The sequence below is a fragment of the Astatotilapia calliptera genome, chromosome 1 (assembly GCF_900246225.1).
Source record: "Astatotilapia calliptera chromosome 1, fAstCal1.2, whole genome shotgun sequence".
Taxonomy (NCBI): Eukaryota; Metazoa; Chordata; class Actinopteri; order Cichliformes; family Cichlidae; genus Astatotilapia; species Astatotilapia calliptera.
Window position 1 is genome coordinate 11,607,210 of NC_039302.1, and position 12,877 is coordinate 11,620,086.

General features: G+C 39.7%; 2 protein-coding genes across 5 annotated transcripts; one reads left to right on the forward strand and one right to left on the reverse strand.

The window, feature by feature from the left end:
- Window positions 1-1,238: 1,238 nt before the first annotated feature.
- hdc (histidine decarboxylase) lies at window positions 1,239-4,996 on the forward strand. 2 transcript variants are annotated; one of them, XM_026163845.1, is made up of 12 exons: window positions 1,239-1,338; window positions 1,448-1,620; window positions 1,731-1,844; window positions 1,922-2,044; window positions 2,140-2,277; window positions 2,350-2,493; window positions 3,007-3,073; window positions 3,180-3,342; window positions 3,472-3,562; window positions 3,639-3,737; window positions 3,838-3,943; window positions 4,215-4,996. In XM_026163845.1, the coding sequence occupies exons 1-12, from the start codon at window positions 1,311-1,313 to the stop codon at window positions 4,991-4,993; spliced, it is 2,025 nt and encodes a 674-aa protein (XP_026019630.1). In that variant the 5' UTR covers window positions 1,239-1,310; the 3' UTR covers window positions 4,994-4,996. The 2 variants fall into 2 exon arrangements, with proteins under 2 accessions (XP_026019630.1, XP_026019640.1); XM_026163855.1 differs by having other exon boundaries at window positions 3,838-3,938; window positions 4,210-4,996.
- A 50-nt stretch (window positions 4,997-5,046) lies between these two features.
- On the reverse strand, window positions 5,047-11,847 carry LOC113020143 (very long-chain acyl-CoA synthetase-like). 3 transcript variants are annotated; one of them, XM_026163865.1, is made up of 11 exons: window positions 11,754-11,847; window positions 11,260-11,428; window positions 10,748-10,957; window positions 8,983-9,141; window positions 8,645-8,769; window positions 8,295-8,489; window positions 7,121-7,211; window positions 6,847-7,045; window positions 5,919-6,016; window positions 5,556-5,686; window positions 5,047-5,466 (listed from the first exon to the last, which is right to left on the reverse strand). In XM_026163865.1, exons 2-11 carry the CDS (start codon window positions 11,378-11,380, stop codon window positions 5,293-5,295), a joined length of 1,503 nt encoding a protein of 500 aa, XP_026019650.1. In that variant the 5' UTR covers window positions 11,381-11,428; window positions 11,754-11,847; the 3' UTR covers window positions 5,047-5,292. The 3 variants fall into 3 exon arrangements, with proteins under 3 accessions (XP_026019650.1, XP_026019657.1, XP_026019664.1); XM_026163872.1 differs by having other exon boundaries at window positions 11,260-11,431; XM_026163879.1 differs by having other exon boundaries at window positions 11,260-11,763.
- Window positions 11,848-12,877: the final 1,030 nt, after the last annotated feature.

Sequence of the window (12,877 nt, forward strand, 5' to 3'; positions counted from 1 at the left end):
CATTTGATTAGAAGCTTCCATGCGAAGTTGCTTGTTCGCAGCTTTAATGAAGGAAATGATAGAATAAACACTGATGCAAGTGCATTTATGGATTTCTTTAACTTTGTGTGGTTCTTTTCATCTTATGTGACAAAACTAATGACATTTTAAATGAAAGAATTATACTATTATTAGAGAGCAGTAAATGGTTAATGGTAAAGTTTAATCAAGTACAAGCGTGCACAGTGTGTTACAAAAAATAACTACAAATGAATTAAAATAAATGAAAGAGTAAAAAAATAAATCTTCCGTTGTTGCTTGCCAGTTATTCATTTTTGATTCATGAATTCATTGATTGATTAGATATGTTTACATATGTCTTAGATAAACATGTTATTAATTTCAGTGTGCTTGCTCTCTCTCGGTGACTTACCAATAATGCGTGCTTTGTAGGTTTGAATTGTGGCTCGATTGTCATCCAGCGACTGGTTTCCCCAGAGCACCACATGAGAGCTATCACATGCTGAGCACAATGCATAGTAAACAGTGCAGTGTGCGAACAGTCCAGGTGCTGCTCAGGCTTTTGTCAGGGTTTAAAAGGCTGCAATAAGCTAATGACATAAATGGTTTTCCCTCATCATCCCAGTACCTTTTACTGTGTTTACATTTATTGTTTGTTTATTTTTTTTTTACTTTTATTACTTTGTGAAGAGTCATCATACATTGAAAATATCGCTCATCATGATCCATCATCATTCATAACCTGTTGGAGTAAGAAGAGGGGAGGAAATGAGACTGGAGGTTAATTGTATCGAATTGTGTTTCCCTAAAGATTAAGGGTCAGAGAGATGTCACCAAATATATAATTTACACACACGCACACAAAAAAAAAAAAACAGAAACCTTGTGAGGGGGCCTGAACACCAGTTTGAAAATATAAGGGTCTCTGTATAATCTGATTTGACACATAAATTATTTTTCTGCATTACAGAGGGATTCAGGTGTAATGGTGAAAAAGAATTCTTCATAACTTTTATATAACCTATTACACTATTGATTATATTGTTCTAATCCTGTATCATTTCACGTGGATATGAAAAAAAATTAAATCTCCGGCTGCAAGAGGAAAGTAAATATTTAGTGCAAATGTGAAGCCAGTGATGGAAAAAATACATGAAAGACATTTGGTTCAAATGCGTCACCAATTTGGGGCGTGTTCTTCACAACAGGATCTATATAGTGGTGTAATCTCTGCTCCCAAATACACAAAGCCTCACTGCAGTCACCTGTTACACACGACAAAGTAACTCGAAGAGGTCTCATCTCCGAAAATGCAAGCTGAGGAATACAATCGCAGAGGTAATCATGGACTCATTTTGGATGATGTTGATATTTGACTTCAAATGCCAACAAGCACATAATAAAGAAAATGAATATGAATAACTTGCAGTGATCTCTTATTGATCAGGTAAGGAGATGGTGGACTACATCACAAAGTACCTGGGCTCCATCAGGGAGAGGAGGGTCATTCCTGATGTGAAACCTGGCTACATGAGGCAGCTTCTTCCTGAGGCTGCACCTACGGAGCCGGAGGACTGGGAGAATATCTTCAATGACATTGAGAAGGTCATCATGCCAGGGGTAAGTGTCGCAGCAAAACCCAATTTAAATTCACCTTGCTTGTTCAGTTCACTGAAATGATCATGAAATACATTTATGGCAAGCGAGTGTTTTCCTATCTCTCTGCCCAGGTGGTTCACTGGCAGAGCCCTCACATGCACGCCTACTATCCCAGTCTGACTTCATGGCCCTCTATGCTCGGGGATATGCTGGCAGATGCAATCAACTGTGTTGGGTTCACTTGGGTACGCAATGACCAAAAAGACAATCAATCACATGCTACCATCTGCTTCAGTGATGTCTTATTTGCTTGTTTTTTCAGGCCTCAAGCCCAGCATGCACAGAGCTGGAAATGAATGTGATGGACTGGCTGTGTAAAGCACTAGAGCTCCCCTCTTTCTTTCTTCACTACCATCCTGACAGCAGAGGTGGAGGCATCCTGCAGGTGTGCAACATCCTAATCTGTTTGCTCTAGAGCCACGAAGTTTACAGTCTTTCGGGGCCTCATTGTGTTTCTGACCTACTTGGCTCTCTCGTCAGAGTACAGTCAGTGAGAGCACACTGGTTGCTCTGCTGGCAGCCAGGAAAGATAAAATCCTGCAGCTGCGGGCCGAGCTTGACCAGGACGTGGACGACTCCGTCATAAACTCAAGACTAGTGGCCTACGCTTCGGATCAGGTAAGCTGCACAGGAGCTTCCTATCAGCCTGATAAACTGAACCGTAAAACTGATCAGATGTTGCTTTTATAGGCTCATTCATCAGTTGAAAAGGCAGGACTGATCTCACTGGTGAAGATCAGGTTTCTGCCGACCGATGACGAGTTGTCTCTGAGAGGAGACACTTTGAAACAAGCCATACAAGAAGACAGGGCAAGAGGACTTGTCCCCTTCCTGGTATGTGTGTTTGAAACCTCAATGGGACATTTCTGCAGAGAATTTAAGAATCCCCATATTGTTTTGAATCTAGTAGCTTACCTAATATGTGCCACAATACCCATCACATTTTTAAAAGCATATACTAACGCTGCAGTATATAAAAATCAGAATCGGCAGACTGTAGCATCAGCCAATCAGTGCCTTTGTTTGATTTTTCTGCTGCATGGCAAACACAGATGCATGCAGAAACTGTTTTACAATCTATTTTTTTGATGGTGCATTTAAAGAAAATCAAATGTCTGGAAGTTGAAGTTCAGCTTCATTTCTTTTAAAACTGAAAAGTTGTCCGAATAATTTCTTTTTAAACTTGGAAAAAAATATGAAAATAAGTAGCAAAACGTTGTACATCATTAATCAGGACACTTGTATATCATCTCATATCATGAGGAAACTGTGATTTTTAGCTTCAAAAGTACACAACAAACCCGTGTTGCATGTTGGATCTCATCTGACCCATTCTGTCATTTTCAGCTGTGTTCAACTCTGGGAACTACTGGAGCGTGTGCCTTCGATAAGCTATCGGAACTGGGACCAGTCTGTGTGTCTTTTAATTTTACTTCCAAATCATACTGCAGAGTCAGACTTATTTTTTTTCTTTGCATACATAAGATGAAGTTAGAAGTGAAATTGAAATCTTTTTGCAGGTGAGGAAGAGGGACTCTGGCTCCATGTTGATGCCGCGTATGCTGGCTCTGCCTACTTTTGTCCGGAGCTCCGCTGGTCAATGAAGGGCATTGAATTTGCACACTCTTTTGTTTTCAACCCTTCTAAGTGGATGATGGTCCATTTTGACTGCACAGCATTCTGGTGAGTAGAGACATTTAAGCCATACCTCAACTCTGTCTCTATAATATCTGCAAAATTACATCTGACAAAGTGCAAATTTAAACAGAAGAATGCTTTTAAGCTGGTGATTTAATTAACTGTTGATCTCAGGGTAAAGGATAAATACAAGCTCCAGCAGACCTTCAGTGTTGATCCTGTTTACCTCAGACATGAAAACTCACTGGCAGCCACCGACTTTATGGTTCGTCATCATTACTTATTCACCAGTTCAAAATGTTACAGTCTCATCTGAACACTACTTTTTTTCTTTGGTTCAGCACTGGCAAATACCTCTCAGTCGACGCTTCCGTGCTCTGAAGCTCTGGTTTGTTCTGCGCTCCTTTGGATTGAAAAACCTCCAGGCTCATATCAGACATGTAAGTGGCATTCTTCTAAAATAGATATCAATATTAGACTTCCATTATAGAAAGTGTATTTAATGTGAAGTTTTGTTTGTTTGCTTTGGGGGTTTTTTAGGGGATTGAGATGGCAAAACTCTTGGAGTCTCATATTAGGAGCAACACAGATTTTGAGGTTCCTGCTAAGAGGCACCTCGGCCTGGTGGTCTTCTGCCTGAAAGTATGCAACTTGTCCTTGTACCTGAATTGTGCAGTAAACTATAAATATGTTGACCTTATAGTTTTCACCAGAAAATCATTACTGACATGTGCTAAGAAGTCCCGATTACGCCTTGTTCAATGGTGGTTTGTTATATACCTGAATGTGGTCAGCTAGTTCCCAGATGAAATGGCAACAATAGTAGGAAAAGGGTAAACACAGATGTCTTAGTAAGGGTTTTGTGGCTTTACACAAAGACTTATAAACATTTTATTGTATCTTCTTTTTGTTGGGAGGGAACACTTTGACCCAGGAGCTGCTGAGGAGACTGACCCGGTCAGGCACCATGTACCTCATTCCTGCGGATATTTATACCAAACGCATCATCCGGTTTACGGTGACCTCACAGTACACTACTGCCGATGACATCCTCAGGGACTGGGGCATTATCTGTAAAACAGCTTCCACTCTCCTGGCTGAGACACAGGCTTTGAATTATGCAGACCAGTCACAATCAGGGGAAGATGATGTAATAGGTGATGAAGAATACCAAGACCCGGTCTTAGACACCGGGTCTGATGAGAAAGAGGATGCTGTTGCCAGGCTGGAAAAAGCTCAAGTGGAGTTGTGGATTGACAAAGCTTGGAATCGGTCTAGAAGACCAATGCGATCTCTTAGCTGCAGCAGCGAGCCCCTGCCTTACACTTATATCAGGTCCCTGTGTGGCTATGATTTTGAAACGAGGCCTATAGTCGAAGATGCTGCTGGTGGCCTTCCTGTGCCTTCAACAACAGGATCTGGTGCGACAATAAATATTGAGGAGATGCCTTCAAATGATCTGGGAAAACAGGTCCTGAAAAAGCTGACAAAGTTCTACAGCGTTCCCAGCTTCTGTAACCAGTGGGTGCAGTGTGGTCGGCACCAGCTCTGCTGCCCTCTGAAGGTTTCTCCAGCAGCTCAAAAGCACTTACCCTCCACCTGCAGAAGAGTGAACTGTATGTCTTCCTCTGCCGTAACAAACACAGCCCCCCCTCCTACGCCACTGGAAACTTCCACTGCTCCTAAACTCCTCTGACGAGCCCAAAACCAGCACAAAGTGTACCTCACATCCACACAATAATTCACCTATTGATTGATAAGCAGTTTACTTCAGCACACAGTCAACCAACACAGTCACCAAATAACAGTGTTGGCGATATGGGATTTACTCATATAAAAATCATTTTAAAAACAAGAAAGTATTTCAGACTAAACAGTTGAAATATAAAAAAATGAAATGCATGCCATTATATGTTTGTATATCCACAATGTAAAGATTAATGTAAACACTAATGTTTTTGAGACTGACAATAAAAAAATCAGCGCTGAACTCGTTTAAAGCCTGAGTCTTCCTTCTGCAATGCAGTTGAATAACTCCTGAGTCATGGGTATGTAGCCCTTATTGTCTTCCAGGTAAAACAGAGGATCCTTGATGAGAGCAGGGTTAAAACCTTCCTCTGCCAGCTTCACCTTCATCTGCTTAAAGGTGCTCGTCACTACCAATGCATCCTGCCAGAGAAAAATGAAATGGTTACGGGATTATTGCTAAGATGTATGCAGATATATCTTAATGTGATCATTCATTGAACTTTATTTACCTGTATGCGAACGAAGCGTGGTCTTGCGTAGCTGGGCAAGTAGTTTTTGACATGCTGATATAAAGCTTTGCCATCAAAGTCCATATTTTCTTTCAGTTTCAGCGCTGCCATTCCAATTCTTCCCTCATGTCCTATTCAGTGAAGGTCAAAGTAAAAAGAAGAAAAAATACCCTCAGAATCCAGACATTAATCCAAACATTCAGAGTTTTTCCTCAGTATGTCAGAAATATGCGATTAATCTCAGAATTCCAAGAAAAAACTTCTGAATTCTGAGTTTTTTTCTTAGAATTCTGGAAAAAAAAGATGTTTGTAATATTTATGAGACATACATCACAATAATCTTGCTTTTAGTGTCATTATTACCTGGCACCTTCACACCATAGACATTAGCCTCTTCAACAAAGTCAACTGCGAGCAGGTGGTCAGCCACCTCCGTGGTTGCCACATTTTCTCCTTTCCACCTGTAACAGATATAATACAGAGTATTTGCAGAACTCAGCTGCAGTGTATCTTTTTTCAGCAGGGACACACAAAAGTAACAAACTTCCCTAAAACACTGAGATAATAGTTCATCAAAGATGTTTAGGTTTAACTATAAAGAATAAAATACTGAAAGCAATTAGATTAGACTCACCACAGTGTCCGTAATTCTGAAATTATATATGATATATCCTAAACTTGAGGGTTTTACTGTTTTTTCCATAGCTTAAATTCTATTTCAAGTGAAGAAGTAAACTTTCTGGCCTTATTTTACAACTATAACCCCAGATTGTAAGCAATCTGTTAAACATTCATCCAGCTGTTCCAGACAGAAGGACAACTGCTGCCTAAGCGCAAACCTGTATTGATCCCGTATGTGTCAGTAGTATTGGATCAGTTGAGATGCATTTTTTCTAAACACTGAGTCTCTGTGGCTTTTAAACCCCAAAACACGCTGCACCAAAAATTGGTCCACCCCACGGATCGGTTTCCCCAACACAAACAGAGTAATATAGTGTATGCTGTAAAGTGCCAGGAGGATTGCCAGGATTTATACATTTGCAGGGCAGTGGACACTCTTTCAATGATGACGATGTACACATCCTGGACGGGGAGGAACGCTGGTTTGAGTGCAGTCACTTGGATGAGTGACATAACGTTTCTCCCACTGAAAACGCTACATCCAGATTAACAGAATCAACTTTTTGGGGGTCACACTAAGTTGTGCTTTTAAGACAAAAAACACTCTCTGGTACTCCTTGTCCTGACCTTTCACCCAGATTGTCAAATTCATTTATTATGTTTCACAGACCTGAAAGTGTCTCCAATGCGGTCTTGAAAGAAGAGAAATCCCTCGTCGTCAATCTTTAGAAGGTCGCCACTGTTAAAGTACATGTCGCCCTTCTCGAACACATCTCTTAGCTTCTTCTTGTCTGTCTGCTGCTTGTCCTTGGCATAGCCACTGAAGGGTGTTCTTTTTCCAATCTTTGCCACAAGCAGACCAGTTTCTCCTGCGAGTAAAAGTAACAGTATACGTTTAAATAGCAGCTTAAAAGGCAAGGCGGCACCTTAAGAGACAGGCTCACCTCTTGGGACTTCAACACAAAATCCTCTGGAGTCTCTGACTGGCTCCTCTTTTTCTGTGTCAAACCTTATGAGGGCATATTTGCATGCCATCTGAAACAGTTTACAGATACATTGAAGAGAATAAGCAGTTAGTCATATAAATCATGCCACATCTCCATATACAGAGGTCAAGTTAACCTCTGAAAAAAGGCTCACTGGCCTCACAGAGACTCACAGCCAATTGTCCACCAGTGGCACTAGTTTCAGCCATTATGCAAATGTACTCTTTATAAGGTTGTTGCATTCAGCTGAGACTGAAGTTACTTGAGTGAAAAAAAGGTTTCTCTAAAAAAGCTATGACTTAAGCCATGGTTCTTCTAAGCATGGCTTAGGTTTGCAAAATTCATCTGAACAAACCACAAGACCTTTGGGAAAATGAACTGTACACAGTGGCATATTTTGTGAAAAGCAAGCACAGCATAAAAACTGTGAAGCAGGATGGTGAAGAGGAGATGGTCTGGACTAGTTTTGCAGCCAAAGGACCTGATCATCTTGCAGTCATTAAGTTGACCATGAACTCCTCCGTATACCAAAGTATTCTAGAGTCAAATGTGAGACCATCTGTCTGACAACTGAAGCAACTTGAAGTGACATTATAAAGAAAGGTGGACTAATGTTATCGTTTTATAATTATGTAACTTTAGAATTGAAAAAGGGTGTGCTTTTCTTTTTCACATCTATCCATCTTCACAACCTTGCGCCTCCATATTTATCCGATCTTTCCATACATACTCATCCCCTCGTACACTCCGCTCTTCTTCAGCTTCCCTTCGGTCTCTTCCACCTGCTCGCCTGACTACCATGGGACTCAGAGTCTTTAGTTATTCTGCCCCGAGACTTTGGAATGCACTTCCACCAGATCTCTGGACTACAAACTCTCTCATTAATTAGAAATCACGTCTCAAAACCCATCTATTCAGAATTGCATACCCTTGATTCCGTCTCGGTCTATTTTTACCTTGCTTACTTTTCATACTTTTCATGCTGGCTTTTTTCCCCTCATTTACCTTATGTTTAAAGTTTATTTTGCAATATTTGTTGTATTGTTGCATTGTTGCTACTTTTTTGTGACCTTGAGGGTCTTAAAGGTGCCTATAAATATAATGTATTATTATTATTATTATTACATCTTACTTTGTAGAGAAAATGTTCTCTGCCAACAGCTCCAACTTTCCCACCATAGTTGATAAAGCCAACATTCCCTTCAGTTGCTCCGTAGCATTCACGGATACAAATGTTCCCAAATCGCTCCAGGAACTCAACCCAGGTGTCTTCCCTTATTCCGTTCCCTACGGCCAGTCGGACCTTATGATCCTTGTCATTGTCTCTCTAAAAGAAGGCCAAAGGAGAGGTGAGAACATAAACAATGACCATAAGAAACAATGCTCCTGACTGAAGCAGGTTGGTAGAAATCATTAAAACAGTTTGAGCTTCTAATGCATATCCCAATATTGTCATCACTATGACCTTAAATTTGTGTTTACCTTTGGTGTGTTGCAGAGGTAGCGCATAACCTCGCCTATGTACTGGATGACAGTCACATTGTACTTTCTACAGTCATTCCAAAAGTTGGAGGCAGAGAACTTGCTTCTCAAAACAACAGTGGTGCCTAAAAATGGAAAGATACAGAGTTCAGCAAATATGCCGCTTCATGCTAAGAGTTCAGTGTTGTAAACTCTGCAAGGCGAACTTTAGGACTTCAAAGTACAAACAATGGAAGCGGGTGTAGTTTGAGGTCATGTATATGTTGGTTTAACCTGCAATAAATTCAGTGGAAATCTTGATTTGTGGTTTTATTTTTAGGTAATGTTTCATGTATTACCTCTTTCTATAGTTCCACAAAGTCCTATAAGAAAAGCAGCACTGTGATACAGAGGGAGATTTATGTAGATGACATCATCTGAGCGCACACCAGCAAAGGTCAGGAGAAAACTTCCCCTCCAAACCCTCTTGTGTTTAAGCACAGCTGCTTTTGGAAGCCCTGTAAAAACAGATGTAGCACAGTTAGTCCTCATTCTCAGGTGTCCCACCAATTTAATACTGTGAACTGTGAAAACTCCTAAAATATAACACTGTGCAGACATGGGTCAATATTCTGCTTAGATAAATAGATTTTTTATTTGTAATATTTTTCATTATAGGATTATTTCATTAATTTCTTTTTATTTAGTTTGGGTTTTTGTTTTTGTACACTAACTGGTACCTTACACCAGCGGTCCCCAACCCTTTTTGCGCCACGTACGGACCGGTTTATGCCCGACAATATTTTCACGGACCGGCCTTTAAGTTGTCGCGGATAAATACAACAAAATAAAACTAGTACCGGTACCGAAAAAAAAAAGATTTATTCATAAAACACGTGAAAAGACCCAGGAAAACCGAGTTAACGATAAAAACGATAACAAAGTAACGCTGAAAACCGATAAAAACCCTGAAAACCATACATTTCACACCTGAGCCTCAACTCTCGCGGCCGGTGTTGTGCCAAAAAGTGATTTCCAATGTTTCTGTGTATTTTTTATGTGTAATATCTTTACGTATGTTCGTAAATAGACTTCGGTGAACAGGGTTTACAAAGGGGTTATATAGAGAATTAAAAAATTATCCGTTTTTCACGTATCTTTACAACTCTGTGTTACTTTATAACCAATCTGGCCCTTTATCCCCACTTAAATATTTTTACAGAACTATTGTAATATTTGCTACCATTTCTGCTGTGCTCTTGGCCAACTTACTCTTACAAAAGACATTTTTAATGTTAATGAGATTTTTTAACTGCATAAATAAAGGTTATATAAAAGTCACTGCCAAAAACTGATTGCGGCTTCTACCTTGTTACACGAATGTTGTTTGTGGCTCAAGATGACTTTATGTCATCCATAAGGGATGCATTTGACATATGTTTCACATATTATAGCCCAACAAGTTACTTATAGCAGTTTAAATACGAGCAATCAGTTTTTGGCAAATACCGGAAATCAGTTTTTGGCAGACAATCACTTTTTGACACAACACCGGTACCAAATGACTCACGGACCGGTAACGGTCCGAGGCCGGGGGTTGGGGACCGCTGCCTTACACCCGATACAAATAAAATATATTTTACCTTTTTGGATATACACGAATTTCACTTCTTATCTACACCGTATACCTATGTACAAGGAGTTTGGTTGTATCCTTACACGTTGGCTAAAATAATGCAAACATATTATTTACTCTTATAAATGAAGTAAGCTAACTAAAACAAGGAAAGTCAGACAGTTTCTTTCATGTGAGCGTCGCTTTGAGTTTAATTTCCAGCTGTCTCTCTTTTCTTTTTAAAATCCCAGACATCCCTCTTAACGGATCCATCCTACATACCGCTCTGACGTCAATTAGGAGCGCGTGCACCTGGACCAAACCAAATGATGAAATAATGAGGGGGTTTTTTATGGTGATAGGTTAATAATTTTCATGAAAAAAGCTAAATGACTATTGTGCTGTTTTCATGGGATCCTGTCAGTCATTAGAATCGTCATCACTTTTCTCCCCACTGCTCCTTCAATTACTCAACCTCTGCACGAGGCCAGATAAGCCCTCGAGGTTACCTGTGGTTCCTGATGTGTAGATGTACACCGCAGGACTCTTGATGTTAATGCTGGCCCTGAGCTGACGGGACAGGGGCTCGTCTGACTCCATCTGAATTTTGTCAGAGAGGCTTTCGATGCAGTCCACATGACAGTGCTCACGGAGGATAAACACAAGGATACCCTGCTGCTTCAAAGTGGGCAGCACCTCCTCTATTGCTCCTTGAAGGTCTGAGAGCGAGGGAGGTAAAAAGAAAAGAGGTGCTGATCAGTCATCACAGGGTTACATAAATGTGTGTTTAATAAACAGTCGATCTATTTGATGGTGAAATTAATAAGATATACCCATGCAACTTTAGTGCAGTCCAAACCTCCCAGATTAAAAAAAAATAGTCAGAGATACAAAAAGATCTTTTTAAATGAATTAGACAATATGATCACGTGATATTAAAAAACGAAAGATATGCGCACGTTTAAAGTTAATTTCATTAAAACAAACCCCAACAGCTTACTGCAGTATTTACGCAGCTTACCAGCGCCAGCGATCAGGACTTTGGCTTCACAGCAGGAGAAACAGTGCAGCAGGGATTTGGATCTTATGTTGACGTTGAGGAAGGACGCTGTGCATCCCAGCTTGGACAGTGCGAGCCACATCCATACAAACCACGGCTCGTTGCCCAAGAAGAGGGCTACCGTGTCCCCCTGCTTGAGGTGGGCATGCGTTAACAGAGCCCTGGCCACTTTGTTGCTTTCTCTGTCGGCTTGGCTGTACGTGTAGGAGCTTTCCTCGTAAACTATGAACTTCTTATGCGGATGCTCCGCCACTTTGTCTAGAAAACGATCTAAAATACTGTAAAACTTTTTCTCAATTCTGCTCAAGCGTATACCGACATAAATGGAAATAAATGTGCAATATAAATCTTTCAAAAAATAAGGATTCCGAAAGTAAATTAGTATGGGTAAAACCGCCAACGCGGTGCACAAAATATATGCAAGCATTTCTTTAATCAAGAGGAATATGTCAGACCTGCTGCTGGATCCAAACGATCGACTTTCAGGAGCCTCCAGCACCTGTTGGATCATTTCCGTTTACTCCTCCTTAACTTTCTCTCCCCTTTTCCTCTTTTCTTTACTGGTGAGGAGTCATGGGAATTTGATGAAGTAGTAATCATTTAAAAACCGAGGAATTATATTTTTTAAACATAGGCCTATATATCGCCTGATTTTTTTTCTTTAATGTTATTCACCTGGTTACTCCTAACAACAAGTTCACATTAGGGCATTCAGGGGCCATTCTGAGGTATTGATAGCTTATGTCTCATATGACCCATAGTTACTTCAAACCAAGACTGGATTTTGTTACTACACTACACACGGCACACACTCGTAGACATTTATTTTAATTTTATTTACACTTTCTATTCACACTTTAAAGAAATATTTGCCACATGTCATAGAAAAACTTTGTTTGCAGAAAACAGGTTCCTTTCTTGGTCTATTTTTTTTATATATATTAAACCATCTTCCACCATCACTGGACCTGTTGAAGAGAAAAACAAATTATTAATTTATAGAGGGTTTATCTTTTTCATTGGATAGTACTGAGACAGATACTAAAAACAAACATGAGACTTATAATTCGGTGTTGTTTCTGAATTTTAATTACTAAAGAAGATCCACTTAAAAAATGTATATCATCATTTTCAGAAATATCTTAAAGGTGTTACCATATTCTTTAACTAATTCCGTTTGACAGATTAGATATAAAGTATGGGATCTAAAAGAATAGATTTCCAGAATATCAAAAAATAAAATCTATAGTAAAAAAGAAATTGAAACCTAATCAAGTCGAATTACAAACACCACCAAGTGTGGTACAATTCCTTAATCTCAAACCCCCCAAATTACTGTCTAAAATACATAAGACACTCTCTAAAATAGATGAGCCAATATCCCTCCCTATTGCAAAATGGGAAGCGGATCTATCAGTCATCTGGTCTCAAATATGCTTGCAAACCTTTAAATTGATTAGAAATCCCAATCTAAAATTAATGCAATATATTGCATTAATTTATGCATTAATTTTAATGCATGCATTAATTTTAAATGCAATCAATGTAGTGTTTTGTATACAAAACACTATACTGATTG